The sequence below is a fragment of the Triturus cristatus genome, chromosome 5_1 (genome assembly GCF_964204655.1).
Source record: "Triturus cristatus chromosome 5_1, aTriCri1.1, whole genome shotgun sequence".
Taxonomy (NCBI): Eukaryota; Metazoa; Chordata; class Amphibia; order Caudata; family Salamandridae; genus Triturus; species Triturus cristatus.
In genome coordinates this window covers 386,683,135-386,703,867 of record NC_140587.1, presented here as the reverse complement: position 1 = coordinate 386,703,867, position 20,733 = coordinate 386,683,135, and the positions used below count along the sequence as shown (strand labels likewise).

Sequence of the window (20,733 nt, the reverse complement as noted above, 5' to 3'; positions counted from 1 at the left end):
AGCGAGCATAGCACTGACACACAACTGCATACTGTCTGATAACACGCCGCCGGTCCGCTGGATGTCGGCTGATGGGCTGTGTACAACTAGCACTGTAGCAGAGAACTGGGATTGCATGTAGCCGGCCCACGGCGGATGTAGGCGAGTGCAATATAAGTGATTCTCGGCATGTTGTATGTGTGTTAAAAAGTGCAATAAAATTCTTACACCAAAAAAAAAAAAAAAAAAGATTCAAGAGGGGAGTAGACATTTCGACCACCTACTGGTGAATGGAATCCCCACCACTGCACTGAGAGATACCTGTGCCATTCACACTGTGATGCATGACAGGTTGGCACTCTCAGACCAGTATGTCCCAGAGGAGACCAAAAGAGGAAGGGCTATCCCAGAGGAGGTCACTGTTAGCCCTGTGGCTGTAGTGTCCCTAGAAATAGCTGGGTCTCTTTGTTGGAGAAAGGTATTAATCAAAGACCACCCCCTTGTATGTCTCCTTGGGAATGACCAGCCAGAGGTTGGTCTGAGCCAAAGTGAGGTACTAGTCCAGTGCCAGTCCTCACCCAAGGAATCTGGGCTGAACCTGCAGTTAGTGCAGATAAGCCCCAAAAGAAAAAGAAGAGAACGTGTAGGAAAGGTGGACAACTGTTAGCCTCAGTTCCAGAGGGCCAGGGAGATTCTATCCCAATAAGGGAGAACACCAAAGGTGGCACTGGTGAAGTCCTCTCTAGGCCACAAAATGACTTGACTAGTCCGGCAGCTGTCTAGCCTGAGTTGCTGGTTTATCAGCCTACAGAACAGAGGGTGGAAGAAGGGTGTTCACTACAAAGTGTAGAGCCCCCCCCCCCCCCCACGCTAAAACAGAAAACAGAACCCAAAAAAACCTGTTAGTTAGCCCCTTCACCTACCAGTGAAGAGCTAAATGTGTGGTTCTGGGAACTGACAGATAACAGTGACCTCTGCTGGGTGTTGGCCTTCATGGTCGCACTTTCTTTGGCATGGTGGTCTAGCCCCATGTCAAATAGCAAGTTAGTCCCCTGACCCTGTTGGTCACTGTGGGGTTACTCCAGCTGTGAGTAACCTCTGTGGGTAAGCTGGATTATGCCCTAGCTAAGTTAGAATTTGCAGAGGTACGTACCTCTGAACCCAAACTAAAAAGAAGACACTAAAGAGCTAGGAAATTAACATTGGAAATTAGGTCCTGAAACTGTTGAGGTAGGCCAGCTTTCCAAAGAGACTGACCAGAACAGTAGGATGTAAGGCAGAGTAGGCCCTGCAACTTTCAGACCACTTCCTCTACTCTTCCTTGCCTGAAGGACTAAGAAGACTCTTTTAGATTAGGCTGAGTCTTCTGGTCTTTGGGCCTGGGTGGGTTGAGGTGGGTGGGATTGTGTAGGAAAGTTGGTTTCTGTTGCAGTAACTCCACCACTTTTTGCTAGATTTCTGATGCACTTTGACTGATAGTGCACTGGGTCCTTGCCCATCGGGTTCCCAGAGATTGTTCTTGTCCCTAAACTGTACCATTGTTGCTGTTCTTGTCCCTAAACTGTACCATTGTTACCACAATTGGCACAACTCTGGTCTGCCTGTAAGTCCCTTGCAAGGGGTACCTATGGTACCAAAGGGCATGGTAGCCAGAGAAAGGCTTCTGCGGGCTGCAGCATGTATTATGCCACCTTGAGAGACCTCTCACCACAAACATGCACCTTTGTGTTTTGATGCAGCTAAAAGTGAAGAGTCGACAATGCACACTCCCCTGTGTGCCATGCCTACCAGTCACTGCATGATGCATAGGTAAGTCACCCTTAAGGCAGGGTGCACTATACCTCATGTGAGGACCTATCGGCATGAGCAGATAGGCCCCTATAATATCTACGTCTATTCTTAGATATTATAAAAGCAGTAAAGCCATATAAGAGTATTTGGTCTGGAAACTTGTCATTGTGAGTTTCACAGCACCATAATGGCTTTACTGAATCCTGGGATGTTTGGTATCAAACATCTCAGAATAATAAACCTGCACTGATTCCAGTGTCATATTTATTAACTCTTGCACTCAGTGGTCCCTACTAGAGGAGACCCCTAAACCACAACAGCCTTTGGTGGGTTCCCTGACTGGTAAACATCAGCCTGCCACCACGAGACAGGTTTCTGGACTCCTGAGGTGAGAGCCCTCGCTCTCTGGGCCTAGAAACCAAGCCTTCCCTGGGCAGAGGTCCTAACACCTCCCCTAAGTCAGGAAGGGCTGAGCAGCTTCAAGGCCCTGCTTCCTTTGTACTGCGACCCCCGCCCCTCCTGCTAGCAGGAGGATATCCCCTTCCTGTCTTCACCCCAAATTTAGGTGGAAAAGGTTAGCAAGCCAGGGAGGTGTGTGTACCACTGCCAACCCCACCCCTCAGGTGTGGGAGGCGAGGTAAAGCCCACCCCTCAGTGCCCGCCATCTTGCTGATGAAGGGCATCCCCCCATCAGGGTTAGGGAATGTGCTCACTCCCCCACATGGGGTGAACACACGAAGGGTTTAGTCACCCTAAGGTAAGTAGCCCATTGGCTACTACCTCAAGACCACTAAAACGCCCCTAGATACAGTAATTGGGGGGCAGCCCTGAACCCAGGATGCTAGATTCCTGCAACATACGAAGAAGGACGGAAGAAGTCGCACAGCAGAGGAGACTGTAGAGAAGCCCTACTGTCCCGTCACCAGTTTCCAAAGATCCTGTGACAAAAGTTGACTTGTCCTGCAGCTAGCGACCTCCAGAACCCCTGGGAGGGCTGACTGCCTTCAACAAAGGCCTGTTCTCCTCCGAACAGCATCTCTGTTTATAAGAAACTCCAAAGAAAGACTCTGAGCCTGCTGAGGACGAAGAAACTAGACTCCTAGAACCACCACTGCACCACTACAACCAGAGTCCAAGTGGCCTACCGGTCCCAGCGAGTTCTCCCAGAGTCCAAGTGGCCTACCGGTCCCAGCGAGTTCTCCCAGCACTCCTGAGTCCGACTCCATCATGGGTTGACCCCTCCAGAACTCTCCGACGTCTCCTACAGCCTCTGCATGGAGACCCCCTCCCTCAACTACGAGTGGCCCGGTAAGGTGAAACCCGACCTCAAAAGGCACCCCTGCATCTGGCCGCCCTGCACCTTGGAGAAGAGTACTTGAGGTGCATTTTCATGTAAAGATTCATAATATGAATTTCTAGTATGGGCTTTGTGATTTAACACATAATTAGGTGTAACAAATGCTATTTTACTGATTGTTCATTTTGGGATACATGTCTGTATTATGGTCATTTCAATTGAATTGAGAACTGATTGAAATGCAATAATTATTTTGTAATAAAATGTTCGTCTGATATAGAATTGTTGTCCAAGAAGCGGCGAGATAACTGCAAAGCATGTGTTGACTGTTGCAGGTTGTCTGCTCGAGGACAAATAATTGGACGTAACTAAGCTGTCTGGAGTGAACTGAATTATTTGGAACTAATGGAAGAATCATGGACTGAGATTCATGTTATTCAGTTAATTTTTATTTTTGTAGTAAGGGAACGAATTATGATAACGAATACAAAGCAGTTTTGAACTGATTTATGAATGTGTGTATTTATTGTATTCTATTGAAACATTTGAGTTATAGAAACTCCCCATACTTTACCATTTAATACCTTAAAACATTTTGAGTCGGAGGAGAAACTGGCTTAGTGGTTGAAGTGAGCAGGGCCATTTGTTTTATTTCCATATTACAGGATATAAAAGGAGCAGTCATTGAGGAATACCAAGAAGTGTATCTTTTTTTTCAGACCTGTGCCTTACCACTCATTTGCGGAAGTGGGCATTGCAAGTAATCGAGGAAGAAATTACCTCCTTTGGTATGAAAGCCGCGCTCATACCAGCCGCGACAGTCAAAGGACAATAAGCCAAAAGCATCCTGGGATTTTGTGGACTCCGTTAAAGAACAGAAATGAATTTGGGTCACACGATCAGGACTCTTAATTTCATATTCACGTATTTATAGTTACTTCAACAGTTCCAGTAACTTCTTCCATCAACAAGAAGCTAACCTGAAATTCAATTCTCAGCTAGTTGCCATAATAAAACTAGAATGTTATTGTAACCTCTCAGCCCACTAATATCTCATCACTATATCCAGCTAAGCCCCCAAAGTTCTGATGTTTGAGCTGGACAAAACATTGGCATAGAGCCCTACTGACAGTTTATCTCCAACTTAGTGAAATACCCTTTCCTTAGCAACTCTGATTTACAATGACCTCTTAGCCACAGTGACATCTAAAATTATTAGTGGAGATGCCGTTAAAGCTGCACAAATGACCGAAAACGACCTCCTGCAATACGAGAGGGAAGGAGAAGGAGGGGGCAGGCACTCGCGCAGCCTGGAGGATCTCCGCGGGCAACACGCGGAGCTCCTGGAGCGGCTCCGCTGTCATAATTATGCGGCGCACACCGCCAGAACACACGCCAGGGCGGATAGGGCGGGCCGACTGCTGGCCTGGATCATCCGGCAGGAGGATCGCAGGACCCCGATCGGAGCAATCCGTGGGGAGGATGGAGTGTTGGTACACACGCAGCGGGAAATACACCGGGCCTTCGTAGGCCATTACAAACGTTTGTACGCGGCTCAAGGGACGGGCCCCCGGCACCTTCTCGGGGAGTTTTTAGCTTCCATACGCCTACCCGTGGCTACCAGGGAGCATAACGTGGCACTCAGTGGCCCCCTTCCCTAGAGGAAATCGGGGAGGCGATCCAATCGTTAGCGACGGGCAAAACTCCGGGACCGGACGGATTGCCCGCTGAGTACTATAAGGCATACCGCGAGACCCTGGTGCCGCTGCTGTGCGAACTTTACAGCAAATCGCTGGAAGAGGGGTCGCTCCCACCCTCCATGCGGGAGGCGTTCTTAGTCTCCCTACCTAAGCCGGACCGCGATCCCACAGCCCTGGGCTCCTACCGCCCCCTGGCGATGCTTAACGTCGACTACAAGATACTGGCGAAGGCCCTGGCGGAGAGGTTAGCGCCGGTGGTCCCGCACCTAGTGCACCCTGACCAGAACGGGTTTGTCCCAGCGAGGTCCACGTCGCTCAATCTCAGACGATACTTTCGGGTGGCCGGTGAGGCAGTGCACAGATGGCCCAGAGCGGGGTGCCTCCTCCTCGACTTGGAGAAGGCGTTTGACTGCCTGGAGTGGGGATACCTGTCCACGGTGCTGTTGCAGTACGGACTGGATGGGGACTTCCTCCGGATGGTTGATCTACTTTATAGGAACCCCACGGTCCGTGTTCGGTTGGGCCCTCATGTCTCGGAGGCGGTGCCGGTGGGCCGGGGCACCAGACAGGGATGTCCCTTGTCCCCACTGCTGTTCGCCCTGGCGATGGAGCCCCTAGCGGAGGCTCTGCGGACGACCCTGGGCGATGGGATACCACTGGGAGACGCGGGTCACCAGGTTTCGCTTTATGCGGACGATCTGCTGGTGTACGTCAGAGACGTAGGTAGTATGCCGGAGCGCCTGGCCCCGCTACTGCGGTCATTTGCCACTATTTCAGGGCTTCGCGTAAACGCGGGTAAATCTTGCCTATATGCTTTCAGCGAGGAGACTGCGGACCCGGGTTACAGCCTGAATGGCACGCCGGTGCAGTGGAGGGGCGGTACCTTCCGTTACCTGGGGATACACATTTATAGATGCCCAGTTGACTTGTTTGATGGCAACCTGGGGAGGGCGGTCACGGCACTTGGGTCACAGGTGGCCTTCTGGAATACGCTTCCGCTAACCACCACGGGCAGGGTGGCGCTCGCCAAAATGGTCATGCTCCCGCGTCTACTATACTACTTTGTCAACCTGCCACTGTACGTTCCGCCCGCCTTCTTTGGCAGGCTCAACCGGATGCTGCGGGACTTTGTCTGGGGTAACGCCAGGCACAGGTTGGCGCTAGCAAAGCTTTTCCTTCCGACGGACAGGGGTGGGCTGGCGGCGCCCTGCTTTGAGCATTACTACCTGGCGGCGCAGCTGCAATGGATTGCCCGCTGGTTAGCCGACAGGGGCAGGGATGACACGGCCACGGGGGCTGCCCCCTACTCATTAGAGCGCGTGACCAGGCTTTTCCACCCTCTGGCAGCGGTGGCGGGGCCGATGCCGCTCCTCCTGGCGGTGGCGCACAGGTGCTTTAAGAGGGCCTTGTACCTCACGCGTGCGGTGGTGCCATACGCGCCAGCGATACCCTTAGAGGGTTCTCCTGGGGGTGGGGGGGTGCTCGCGGCCCCCGTGCTGACAGACTGGTGGGCGGCAGACGTGCACATGCTGGGCGACCTATACAGGGATGGTGAGCTGATCCCGTACGAGACCTTGGTGGCGGAGGACGGGCTCCCACCTGGTGGATTCCTCTTGCACCGCTCACTACTGGCGAGCCTGACTGCCAAATGGGGGAACATGGCCGCGGAGCCTGCCCAACACCTGACCATGCAATATCTGCATGTCATGGGACGGGGCGGGCACTTGGTCCGCTGGTTTGCCGCCTCGCTACGAGAGCACACGGCGGTTGATCTGGGCCCACTTCGTGGCAAGTGGGAGCTGGACCTGGGACGGCCGCTGACGGACAGGGAGTGGGAGAGGGTGCTCAGGAGCCCAGTGCGTATCCCCCGCAATCTGCGGTTTCGCCAAATTCAGCTGTTCATAGTCCACAGGGCCTACCTCACACCTGAGCTGATTAACAGGTACTTTCACCGCGTGGATGCGTTTTGCCCCCGGTGCCGCGAGCTGGGGGCGGGGTTGCTACACATGCTGTGGAGCTGCCCTGTGCTGCACGACTATTGGAGGGCGGTTAGTGAGCAGCTGCAAGGGAGTGTGGGGCGCAGCGTTCCCTTTGACTGGCCCGAACATATCTTACACCAATTCACCAGATCGCCCAAAGACAAGGTCGTGTCCAGATTTCTGGACCTGGGGCTCGTGGTGGCGAAGCGCCTCATCACCAGGAGATGGAAGGCGCCTGACCCGCCGCACGCGAGGGCCTGGAGTTCATCGTTTCAGGCATGGGCCAGAGCGGAGGGGACGGCCATCCGCAGGGAGGACACACTGGGGCTGCGGAGGGAGCCCATGGCGGACCGCTGGGAACAGTTGCTTGCCGAGTTCCGGCGCTCGATGGGGGAGGGCACCACAAGCGGCAGGGATGAGGCCAGGCAGGACGGCAATGGAGCAAGCGGCGACGTAGTGTAGGCAGCCTCGCTGGCGAACCAGTGGGGCCCCCCATTGTCACGGGTCCACTGGTGAGGCGGTAGGGAGCGATTGGGGATACCTGCGCCTATTGGAGTTTGGAGGGGTGCCCCTGGGGGTGTGGGGGAGGGGGGGTCGGGGGAGGACTGGGGGGTGAGAGCACACCAAACACGTTAATACACACGCTGCCTTTGTTATGGGTTCCTTTGTATTGCATGTCACTTTCTTGATTATATCGACGCCTCAGTTGTATTGGCGAGTCTAGTTTTCCTGTACGGCTCCATTGCTGGTGGGGGGTGGGGCTGGCCCCTTCTAACGAGATGACATCTGAACTCCTAAGGGTGAAGGGACTGGGCCTCGGGAGGGCGGGGGTGGGCGCGCCAGCAAACACCTGACTGTTCCCCCCCCCCCCCCCTCCCCCCGACAGTTGGCATGATTCACCAGTATGTATAGATTTCTGACTTGATGTCTATGTAATGTGATGCCGTATGATATGCTTATGTATTATGATCTAAAAACTTAATAAAACAGATTTGACAAAAAACAAAAAAAAAGCTGCACAAATGATGTGTATAATCACTTTTATGGTCCTACTAAATATGACAACTTTGTAGTAAAGATGCTGTATAAAACGATGGGCTTAGTGAAGAATTACATGGCTGTAATCAACCTCTCATTACTTAAGGTACTAATTAAGCCAAGAATAGAATTTAACAATAATTGTAAGATACAATGTTATTAATAATACAGTGCTTATAATCAGGCAGGCAAGCAGGGAGACTCGGTGTTTTGTATTCCTCAAAACCTCTAAACCTTTTACCCAGGCAACCCAAGTGTGTTTTTCAACCCCTCCTGCACAGGCCATCCTCGCATATAGATACATACAAACCCACAACCCCAGCCCTAACATTTCAATCTACTTTCCCTTGTAACACTAGACAGTTCACCTCCTCACTATACCTCGTGCTCATCAGTACTTGATAAGCCATCGAATATGTAGCGTTCCTCATCATATGCAGCACATTTGGCACACTCCGCCTTAATAAATAGTAGCTCCAGCACATATCCACTACCTTTCCTTACTAAACATGTCCTGCAAGTTATGTTGTGTTACAGCAAATGTGTAAGGGACATGTACACCAAAAAGGTTTAATGTGGCTAGAAGCACAGCAGCAGGAGGGCCACAGAACGTAGCCGTATGCCTGTCTGAAAAGCCAAGTTTTCAGTAGACAACCGAAACTGGCATAGAAAGTCAAGGCTCTGATGTTAGGGGGCAGGGAATTCTAAAAGCCTGGTGCCATTCCCATGGGATATGACTAAAACAATGTGCACAAAAGCAGAAATGAAGCTGCCATCCGTTACCTCCTTCTTTTTCTTAAACGTCATATTTTTGAATGTTTTCTCCCCTACCTTCCAACGAACCTTCCATCTCATCGACAGGGTGGCTGGCTCAATAAAACAATTCAAGAATTTTACGTGAAGTACCACTAATTCGTGCATATAAACACCAGCTACCTAAGTATCTTTAATCTTCTTTTCGACTTGGATGCCAGGAGTATGAAAGTCTCCACCCTCTCCTTCTAACTCACCTACCACATAAATACCCACATCCACTCTACTTGAACCACAATACCTCGTCCTATCCTTGACCCCAGTCAAACCTACCTTTTTCCGACCGCCCTTTACAGACTCCAACACCACACAGTTCTGTAAGATCAATGCCTAGCCCTTCAGATTTATTGGTCAGTCTTTTTTTGTTTCATCTACCCTCTCACAGCAATTTGACTAATTTGTAATCCCTTAAATAGTTACTTATCTGTATGTTTCTACTATTCGGAAAATACATGTGATAGAAAAAACGGAATATAAATCCGATTTCATAGTTGCATGCAGAGACCACTAGCAATATTTCCCTTCTCGTTAGCAGCCTAGTAAAAAAGTACCCTAAACAGATGTAAAGTACTGCATCATCCCCCTCCAACTACTTTATACCGTACTACTCAGTCTTCAACCCTGTGGCATCAAACAGTACTTACTATAACACAAATTATGTTCGCACAGCCTCGCTGTCTTTCTAAACGTAGTGATCCTCAGGAGGTACACCAAAATTGATGAGCTGCACAGACACTGTGGTCTGTCTGAAGAATTGTGATGGACTTTTAGCCTTCACTTCACACGAAGAACAAGCTATTGATGAGTGACGGCCTGCAATTAACTTGCATAGGAATGTAAGGGGATCGAGGTCCAACTGCTTCTCAGGCAATTGCTTTCAAGTGATCTATTTATCATGGTGGCTACACTCCTTATGGTGGGACTTCCAAGGGGAATCCAGAGCACATTGAGCCCTGCATATATGTGCTGCTAGTACCAAAAGAGACTTCTAAAAGGTTTGCATTTAGTCAGAGATGACAACTGCCACTTTCTGTTCCTCTACTGTCTAAATTTGCCACGAAAGAGTAATGGGGTAACCTCCAAAAAATCAACGATGGTTTGAGTGTCCTGAGAGGGTAGCTTACCTGGGAGCGATTTGTCCACTTCTTTATGTGCCTTCTGTGTTTCAGGGCAACTGATGGTGTGCCTGTATTTTTGATCAGTACGGCAATATATAGGGCACCTTGTTATTCCTTAGAACCTGGCTAACAGGTCCTTGCACGGTTTCTTCGAAGGATTATGATAAGCATGTAGTTTGCAACTTATTTATTTATCAAGATTTACTCTCCATACCCAGGCATACTTGACTGGATACTGATGGATCTGGATCTTGGAGGGGGGGGGGGGGGGGGGTTGAGGTGCGGGGGGGGTGCGGGCCGTCTCCTTATTTGTTGTCCAGAGGAAAACCCTATTGTCAATCCTGGGTTGAACAGTGGCTTACTTATGAGTTGAATGTTCAAGTGATTGCATTTTTGTGAAACCTGAACTTTAATAACAATCAGTGTTTTCTTGCGGATCCAAGTGTTGTACATTATTTCACAGTCAACTGCTGCTCAGCCACTTAATCTGCTTGCACACTGCTACAAGCAACCCTTCCTTTCAATTGTGGCTAAGTGTGTTGAAGTTCGAAGGTTAGGTAGCTAGTATTATGCTGGCGTCGTCATACTGAAGCTCTTTTTGCTTCAAGCATGTCTTAGTATCACGTTTGCAGGCATGTAGATACAGCGGCAAACCTAGGAGCAGGAGGACGTAGCAAGTGAGTCGATTGTTTTAGGTGCATTATTTTACTAGTCAAAACTTAAAGTGGAGCGCGACCAAACCTTTGTTGTTTTTTTTTAAATTATTTTTATCCAAGATGCAGGAACTCTCTGAACTATGTGTTCCAGTGAACTGGGCAAGTCGAATAGCTTAGGCAGTTTTCCATCAGAAACGCACCATCATATCCGTGGGATCAAAAAAGCTTTACTCGCATTCCGTCCAGAGGTGAGCTTGTGGTGGCAGGGACTGCAGTTAACACACTACTCTTCTGTGATCAGTTGGTTTCCTACTCTCCCTGATGCTTAGGGAAGTTTTATTGTTGTTTGCGTTTGTAGGTGAATTGGCATAAAGTGGAGTAACAACCACGCAAAGAATCCCCACTGCCTCCTGCTGTGAAAATAAAGTACATTTCAATTCTGTGCTGGACGGGTATCATTTTGCAGTGGTCCATGTCAGCCTGTGTGAATTCCAAAATGAAACTCCTTAGAGTTGAAGCCCTTGGTGTCCTGAAAAGCTGTCAAGATTAGCTGCTTACGGGCGGAGGGTGAAGGGACATTGCTCTGTCCTCCCCGCTTCTAAATGGCACTCCTTCTCACACCGGTTGATAATGGTAACCATCAGCTCTTCAGAAAGGCCCGAAGTACTTAACTGTTCATCAGTCAATAGGATTATTATGGGAGTGAGAGTGTCTTGTCGCATTTAAATACACTGTGTGCGCTGCAGAAATGTCATATACCGAGCATTGTTCTGATGAAAAGAAGCAAGACATTTTATAGAGTAGTGGATTAATGTGTGTTCTCTTACTTTACAGGTGTTTGGAGCATTGTCTTCTGATCCATTTAAAGTGAGTGATGGTTTTTATGCCACTGGAGAGACGTTCCTCTTTACATTCTTTCCAGACTTCGAAGTAAGTCATTGTATATAAATCTTAGAAACAATGTTCTGATTTGTTCGCTTTATATTATTAGCAGGAGATTTGAGTCAATTCACCTTGTTGCACATTTTTCGATAGATTAACGTGTTGGTGGTTTATTCATACTTTGCGAATGTTTAGTGTGAAAAACAGATTATTTGTGCCTTAGTTTACTCTCCCTCCCTCATTTCGTTGTATCATATTGTTTCACGCTGTTAGAGCGCCTATTTACTTATTATTTGCATCCTTTACCCGTTTTTAGGTCTCGCGAGCCAAAGGCTCGAAGAGACATTTTATATGTGGGATTTTCAAAGTGCTACCCACAGTTTTGGCTGGCCTCAACCTTGAGTGCACGATCACATGCACGTGCACAGCTGCTCCCACTCCCCCCTCCCTTCTCTATAGCTTTGGCTCCTTTGTTTTTTATTACACCCTCCCTTCTCTCCCCACTGTTTTCACACTACCCCCTCCCTTCTAATCAGTTTCCTTTCTGCTTGCTTGATCGCACATCGCACACCACTCGCCTGCCAGCCTGCTTTCACTTTAGCGCCTCAGTCACTCAGCCTCTATACCTTGTGTGTGCTGCGTCCCCTTCGCATCCCTCTTCCTTGCTCTCTGTACTGCCCCAGGTTCATTTTCTCCAGCCCCCACCCTTACCTGTCCTGCTTCGCTTTTTTTAAGCCCCCCTCCCCCCGTGGCTCCTCCCTTTCTCTCTTGTCTCTCACTGCTTCCTATCTATCGGCAACGTTCACTTGATCTTCCATCAGGTCCCTCCGTTTCTCATCTGCCCCTGGAAGTCGACGCTGTCTCGCTGCACTGCGCGATTCCCCTACACAGCCCTCCTGAGGAGAGTCCGATCCACCCACGCACACTGCCCCCCCTCCAGCTCGATCGTCCTCCCACGCAGCCCCTTCGTGGCTTGTCCAACCGTGAAATTAAATCCATGTCACTTCTGCAGAGAGAAATACGCTGGTCTGAGCGAAATATCTGCGACCGAGACAATCTGTCTGTTTACAAGAACATATACACCTCACACGTACTAACAGAACTGCTCACATGTCACTCCCACACAGATACAGACACAGCCCTCATTAGGAAGTAAACAAACTGCTCATGCGCACGCCCACACACTCCGAAAATCACATGTTACTAGAAAGAATACACACTGGTCGCTCTTTCACACAGGCACGCATACAACTTCAAGTACTAACAACTGCTCACATTTCACTCTCATATAGAAGACACACAACTCTCATTAGGAAGTACACAAACTGCAAGCACGCACACACACACACACTAGAATGAATACAGGCTGGTCTCTCTTTCACTCAAACACGCACACAACTTCAAGTACTAAAACCAGCTGCTCACATTTCACTCTCACAATGACACACAACTCTCATTAGAACTACACAAACTGCTCACACACACACACACCTCACACGGAAGGGCTCTAACTGCTCTCATATACACACAAACACATTCTCATGTGGATGGAGATACTGATTGCACCCGTAAGAAATGTTACAGACTGCTCAACTACTCCTGCATGCCTACACTCATCACCCTCACGAGATAAGGCATCCATTGTTGGCAACTTTCTTACACGTGCAAATAGGCACACCTTATGGGGAAGGAGGTACCCGCAGCAGGAATGAAAGTATTGCAACACTGCCGAGACCTTATAAAACCATCATAAAGATGGGTGTACATGCGGCCATCTAAAACTATTTTTATAATAAAGTTTTGCAAAAAAGTTACATTTGCTGCTACCAGAGGCGCAACTAAAGCCAAATTTCGGGGGGGGGGGGTGCTAAGAAAAAATTTCGGGGGGGGGGGGGGGTGGCTGAATCTTTTAAGCCATAGGCAGAGTGGAGCTGCAGGGGCTCTTAGAAGGGGTGAAACAACAGCGAGGCCTCATTAACATGCAAATGGTCTTTTAAAGACCTGTGAAGTGCTCGGGTGCGGCTCTGTGAGCGCCGGGAAGCTGTCACAGCCCGGGCTGCCACGGGTGGGGGGGGGGGAGCGGGGGGGGCTGAAGCCCTGTGAGTCCAATGGGTGTTGCGCGCCTGGCTGCTACACATGTGTTCACCACTTTTTTTTTGTTCTTTTCAAAATGCACACCTTGCCACTGAAGAGGGCTGCTTTTGTGTGGATGTGCTCATTGTGCGAGGCCTGTATAACATGCTCACGGTGAAGTTAGCCAATGGCTGAAGAGGGCTGCCCGCTGCTGTATGGCGTAGTGGGTGGAAGAAAAATGGGAATGTAAAAGGGCACTGCGGGGAATTAACTGGTGTATTTGAACAGTTGGCTTAAAGTCCTTATAAGTAAGTACAATATTTGCATATATAAAATTAGACGAAAAGGTCTTGGCTAAATTCAAACTTAAATCAGCCTTTTGACTTTGGCATTTGGCTTTTTATGTCATGGTTTGAAAAAATCTTTAGTATTAGGGCCCTGCCAGGCCATCACCAATAAAAAAAATACATTGACTGAAGGCACAAATATATTGGAATATTAAAAAAACTCTTATTGCCGTACTAGTCCCTGCACTGAAAGGAATTACTTTGTTTGCGGATCTGCTCCATGTGAAAGAGCAGTATACAGTCACTCACAGTGAAGTTAGCTAGTGACTGCAGTGGCCGGCCTATCACCCATGCTGTATGGTGTAATAAACAGAAGGCCATGTGAATGACACAACAGATGATGCTTAAAACAGTGCTGGCTGAAAGCCCCTATAAGCTAGTGTATCAGATGCATAATTTTAGTAAAATCAAAATGCCTTAGCTACGCCAGGCATATATCGGTTTTGGGAGCCTTACAGAACAAGCATTGGCATAGCCAATAGGTCTGGCCTTTGGGACCTTATAAGTGTTTAGCCATGCAACTGTTGATGTTGTTGCACCAAGGATATTGTGCTGCATAACTAAACACTTTTAAGGTCCCAAAAGCGAGACCTATTGGCTATGCCAATGCTTTTTTTTTTTGTATTTGCAGCACCCACACAGGACAATGGTGACTGCTTTTCGTATAGAGTGCTATGCCGCTCTAACTTTTAGTGGCCGCCCCCTTCCCTCACAGCACTCACTGCACAATGGCGACGTTCTATCACCTTTTAAAAAATTTTTTTTATAAATTGGCATGCTGAGTGTGGCACTTTGTATAGGGACACCATGCTCAGTTTCATTTTTTGAAAACAAATATAATGTGCAGCACGGCGTCCGTTTCAGGGACACTCGCTCGGTTTCATTTTTTTTTTCTTTTTTAACTTTAATGGTGAGCGCAGTTGTTTAGTGTGAAAAACAGATTATTTGTGCCTTAGTTTACTCTCCCTCCCTCATTTCGTTGTATCGTATTGTTTCACGCTGTTAAGAGCGCCTATTTACTTATTATTTGCATCCTTTACCCGTTTTTATGTCTGGCATAGAGACAACTTCAGCTGTTTCTTTACTAATAAAATATCGAAATAAAACAATCTATCAGTACAGAGAGGCTTTTGATAAATGGGCTTACCATTCGTCTGTTAAACTGGTATTACATTTTACTCCATGCACCACAATAGCGTACCGTATGGTACTGGGTCCCTTCACTGTGAGTAAATCCCTGTGCACATTCGTCCAAAAATAGCCCATTTTAATATTGGGACTGCTTTAACTCCTTCAGTGCCCATGACGAGATGGTCTCGTCAGAGAGCGCGGTTGCGCTGTGCCCATGACGAGACCATCTCGTCATGAACCCCGCCCGCTAATGCAACGCCCGGCACAGGGCGGGGAAAGGGCGGGGCACTGAAGGGGTTAATGTTCCTTTGTTTGTTACTTCCACGCTACAGAGGCATTTGTGTATAAACACAACAGCGTGTCCCTTGCTTTGAGTGATTCAGTGCTGCTGCTCCAGAAGGTGTCGGCTCTGCATCCTAAGGTTCCTCTCTCCATTTTCAGCCGGAATAAATATGCAGTGATTTCCAGGAATTCTCTTGAGACCTGGCTCGTAGCAAATGGTGGAGTGACATGTCGGGCTGCGTGTATGAGCTGCGATTGTCTCCAGTCACTCAAGTGAAGCACTTCCCCTTCAAAGAGCTTCCAAATGCAGTTTATTGACCCCCCTTCATGCCGATCTGTCCCACTCTGGAGCAGGCTGACGGCCGTGTCAGTGGCAGCTGGTGGAATTTGAAACTGGTGAGGCGTATGCAGAATGAATCCATGTATGCAAGCGCGATTTTCAGCACTATTTGGACTAGAAATTCAGTTCTTCTAGGCATTCATAAAAGTTTCTGGGTTGCCAAGCAAGTCTGACTTCTGAAGAGGGCTAGGGTACTAAGCAAGACTGCTTTGGCTCTACCCTTTCCAATAGAAAACACTACTTAGCGATGTGAACAAGTTCAATGGACAAACCTGGGGTCTAGGGAGAGTGCCTCTCCTGAGAAAGAAATTTAAAAAAGATTGGCAAATGGTGCATTTTAAAGCAAATGAATGCAGCGATAAAGCAAGGCTTATTAAGCAGTGGGAACGTGTACTGCATGCAGCATTAACTTTGAAAACATATGCTCTAATCAGACTTCGGGAAGCACCCACAGCTGCTGGCTGTAACCAGTCCTATAGAAATACGTGCAGACAGGACTTTTAAGTGACATGAAAAAGTGGGTGCTCCCTATAAAAGAACATGCCAAATACATTTCTGTGAGTCCGATAGTGTGCCATCAGACCGGTATTTTAGTTTCTCTCTGAGATATAATTTTATCCAGATAAATGGCATACGCCTAAAGCCTGTCAGTATGATTGGCTTTGTCACTGGGTGTTAGCTGTTTAAGATAAATGAGTAACAATGATTTCTTATAAATAATTAACATTGAAATTGTTTAAATTCTGAAAGTCTGAAATAGTGAGTCTATGAGTTAAAAAGCATTGAGGCCTGTGGAAGGAGTTTTGGCCTTCAATTATGTGTGCTTTGTTAGCTATATATCCTCTTTTTCTCTGCATATCTTGTCCATCTGCACATCTTCAACATCCTCTTTTCACTCTTCCCCGAATGCCCTTCCTCACATCTGTCACTTCACCGCCCCCAACATGCACTGCACTCCCTCAAATATAAGCACTTTAATTTCTCTTACTTTTGCCTTGCAAATATTTTTACATCAGTGTACCCCCTTCACACACATTTCCACCGAATTTCAGTTGCAAATGGAATACACAAATATTGATCTGTGTGCTCTGCAGAGAGGCCAACCCACTGACAGGCACTTTGTTTGGCTTTAGCCTTTGCGCCTGCGTGCTCAATCAAAGCCCCTCATAAACACCTGGCATGGCTCAAGTCTCAAAGTATGCACAGAAAACAATACAGATCAACAACAACATTATAAAATAGCTAACTCGTGGGGAATGCAAGATCAAGTAAACATGTTAAATAAGAGGAACTAAATCGCTGAAATGCATTCCCTCGACGTTTTTAACATTCATTGTTTGCAAGTCACTGTTGTTTTTGGCATCAGTGTTAACTTAGGGGCATGTACACAGGGCCAGTTTTAATGCCATACATCAGAGGACTGGCCACTGTAAGCACATGTTACACAGTAAGCACATATCCCTCGCTTTGGGCCTGACTCTGAAATTTAGATCCATTTCACAAGGGAGCAAATGCCGCAGTTGAGGTGTGCCAATGGCATTCCAGTTCAAGTACGAGTCTCAATCTGAAGGCCCATTCTCCAACTCTTTAGCTACCAATTACAGAAGATCTTGCCTGTAAAGGTCTCGGTGGCTACTCTGGGACCTCCACAAAGATTTTACTCCTGCTGCATCAGCTGTTACATCGTTAATATTTCGGCCAGAGCTATTACATGCCAGTGTGTAATGCTCCTACTACTCACAGAGCACGAGCCACATGAGCAAGGAAGAAAGAACTTGCATCCTCTTGACTGGTATCCATTAGGTTTATAAGACCCCATTGCTTCCCCTGCTGTGCACGTTATTGCAATGCACTGGCAGGGGTACAATTTCTTTCAATAATGGGTTGCACACATACCTCTCTGTAACGTGCTATGTCACGAAGTGCAAGAAAAGATTTCTTCATTCCATGTGGGCAGCACCTCTGAACAGTTTGGATGACGCTAAGCCGATGCCCCGAACAGAGATTTTATGGGTTTCTTACTGGCACTCAGTAGCAGTTCGTTTAGCCAAAGGGCACCAACATGCATGTTTTCACTTGAACTCACCATTATAGAGAGGTAAGGTAATGTGTTGGCACATGCAATGTTGTGCAGTGGTGGGTGATTGAGTTTTCTGCAGATGCCAGCTGTATAGTTCAGCAAATTTCAGATCTGGCTGGGAGACCACTGGTTCATGATCACTGTAGATCATGATATGGGTAGTTAAGTGCTCCTGCTACAATACAACTATCCTCTGTAAAGCACTCTTCTACATCAAATACCAAAACAAATACCACAACGGAAACTGTCCTCCATGTTTTAAGTTACACAAAAGGAACAGTTTGGTGACTTTAGAGAATTTCTGGTATAACACCTTCTACATTTCTTTGGATTCATTTTCTAGTTTAAATTTCTTCTAAAATCCATCTCTTCCTACAAAGCAAAAAAACTCCCCCATTGCTCTTTTTTCAACCCCTTCTGAGCAGTATAATTCCACCTAATTTTTGGTGAATAAATACCTCACTAAAAAGTGGCCCAGAACTTTAATGATCGCCTAAGGAATCAGAAATGTAACCTCTAATGATCACGAGCAAGACCTGCTGCTAACTGCGGTTATCAATATTTAAACTGTGTTCCGATTGCCTCGTAAAGCAACTTTTTCTGAAATTTTTAAGCAGTCCCAGACTTTGCATATGTGTAAAGCAGCAACTCTGGGTTTGTGTTTTCAGAGGGCTGCCACTTGCTGCATGGCTGCCTTTCAAGCACATCCAACCTGCATGGCACAGGCCTCAAATCAATCACAAGATGGCAACCACAGGCTTTTTTTTAGCTTTGAAAAAACTAGAAATTTAGTATTTCTGATATGACTGGGTTTTGGCCCGAAGAAAAGGTGTCAATCCTGTACCCAAATCTTTCCGACACGCACCAGCCGGGTGTGATTGTGAAATTGGATGGAAGGTGGCGCCGCGTTTTTGTTATTGATTGGAAAGATGGTGTAGCATCCAATTTATTTGCTGTCTGCTTTAGACTTTAGCAGTAATGTGCTGCTGTTAACTGTTTTCCTTATCATTGTTCTGACTTGTACCGTAGGGATCGTAATTCTGACAAATGAATACAGTGCTTGACTTGCTGCGTGCGCTGTGTTTTTTTAACCTTATACTTTGAGGGATTTGTGCATTACCTGTACTGTATGTGTGATATGACTATCTTGCTTATCGCTGTAAGTGGGTTGTTGTGATCCCTGCTCCTATGTGCTACACATCATGTGTGGGTTATGGCCATAGCTACTCCTGACACCCCCTTCCCCAACCTGACTTGTGACTGGCTGTTACACAACCTTAACCTTATTGGCTCTCAAACGGTCTCTCGTGTATGAAAACATAGATTTCTCGATAGGCAGATGTCCTTGACAGGCCTGCAGGGCTGGGGCAGAGTCACAATTATTATTTGTCAGGGATGTAAGAAGTTATGAGCGGTGCTCCAAAGAGATAGCGGAGTGCAAGCTTCTGTCATTGAAAACCAGTGCGTACCATATGACCTAACGGGGAGAAGGGAGTTCAGGACCTGCCCATTCAGTTCTTGGATTCTAAGCTGTACTTGCCGTCACGATTTGGCTCAGACGGTGTTTAAATTCATTTTCTAAAGAATGAACGTCAATAACGTCTGTAATAATAGCACAGTATAATGACTGGCGCTTCCGACGTCACTGCCTGTGCCAAAGTGCATGCCCGGTTTAATTAATCGCTACTACAGGCCAGTGAGTATTGTAGGCGATGCAGGGGCAGACTGCTAGTGTGCATGCTATACAGTGATGCTCCATTTATAGTGTCACCACTGACAAAAAAAAGAAACATTGAAGCACTATGCCAGTGATGCTATAGTTAACCAGCCTGTCTCTCAGACCGCAGCCTGCCAGCGCACAGAGATCTTGGATACAGTACAGGGGCATCAGCAAAGCTATCTTCCTACCACGGAATCATCCGTCACACCTAACAGGAATAAGGCTACATATATGCTAGCCTTTTAGAAGAGGGAAATAAGAGATTTTTAAAAAATATATTCGGAAGGGGAATGTATTTCACCCTTTTATTTCTATTGAATCAGAAGTCATTTCAGGCGTGAGACCGACAAAATAAAGCTGTGTTTTGTTTAAAAAATATGGGGTCTCCCTGCTGTGGGTCTAATGGCATGTAAGAGTCACTGGGCCTTGAGTCAGATTTGAAATGGCTCTAACACAGAGGGAGTTTTTTAACTACTTCCTAGGCTGAATGAATCCAGGTCTCAGGATCACGGGTTCATCTTGCGAGCATGTGGTAACACAACTAAAGTAGTCACACATATCTCGTGCGCCTTGATGACCAAGGGCAGGTCATGTTCTCAGGATATCTCAAGCAAAAATAGACTGTTTACAGTGCGTGTAATTAACACGGGAACAGGGTCACTTCTCATGTACGCAGCAATCCTAGAACATTGGCCTCCCGTGTCTCTAGAGGGAAAGCGACAAGCATCCCTGGGCTACGGGCATGTTTTCAGAGAGACGTCATAAACGTGAAATTCATTAGCGCTGTTGTGCAAACGGCAGTGCACGTGCCCTCAGAATATCACCATACAGATGGGGTCATCCTACACTGTAGAGACTGTGCATGGTAGAGAAAGATAATAGGAACGAGCAAGGCAAAGCACAGCTTCAAACTGAAGTGAAGGTCTCATAACTGCTATTAAGAAAGAGGCAGATTGGTAAATGGCTGTCAGAGAGCAGCACAGGTAGTCGCTGCACTTTGAAGACATTCTGTGCGTAAACAACGGAAATACAAACCTAAAAAACACATTAACCAAAGCTCAAAAGAGGCAAGCAAGGGTTGAATCCAGGGGCTATTAAATAAGGAAAAACTGAGTGTTAACCAAATTGATCAGGCGGTATTGAGTTAACCAAAAAAGTATACTCGTTATGGATTAAAGAGCAACGCACGGTCTCCTAGTTTACAACTGCAGCGTGTTTACTACTGTACATCTATTTTTTGCTGCTCGCGGGGGGGGGGGGGGGGGCGCGGGGTTGGGGGAGTTTTAAAATAAAAGAAAACCCTGACCAGGTCCGCGCCGCCTCGGGTCCTTTGGCGCCTACAGGAACAGCCGCATCACTGCTGGCAAGTGGCTGGCAACCCCTCTCAGCCAAGGATTGACTTAGAGCAGGGTTACTCGCCGCCCGCCTACCCATTAGGAGACCGAGGTTTGAGTCTTTGCTCAACCCTCGCACTCCTAATGGGCATGCATCAGCCTAGGCAGACATT

The 20,733-nt window shown here is 47.5% G+C and overlaps 1 protein-coding gene across 9 annotated transcripts in view; it reads left to right on the top strand.

The window, feature by feature from the left end:
* The window catches only part of OXR1 (oxidation resistance 1), a 1,797,650-nt gene that overhangs the window by 1,713,472 nt on the left and 63,445 nt on the right, over positions 1-20,733 (top strand). For all 9 annotated transcript variants that reach the window (XM_085605104.1, XM_085605101.1, XM_085605099.1 and 6 more), the window contains one exon: positions 11,206-11,301. In XM_085605104.1, the coding sequence (XP_085461230.1) occupies positions 11,206-11,301 (96 nt within the window). The remainder of the gene's footprint in view (positions 1-11,205; positions 11,302-20,733) is intronic.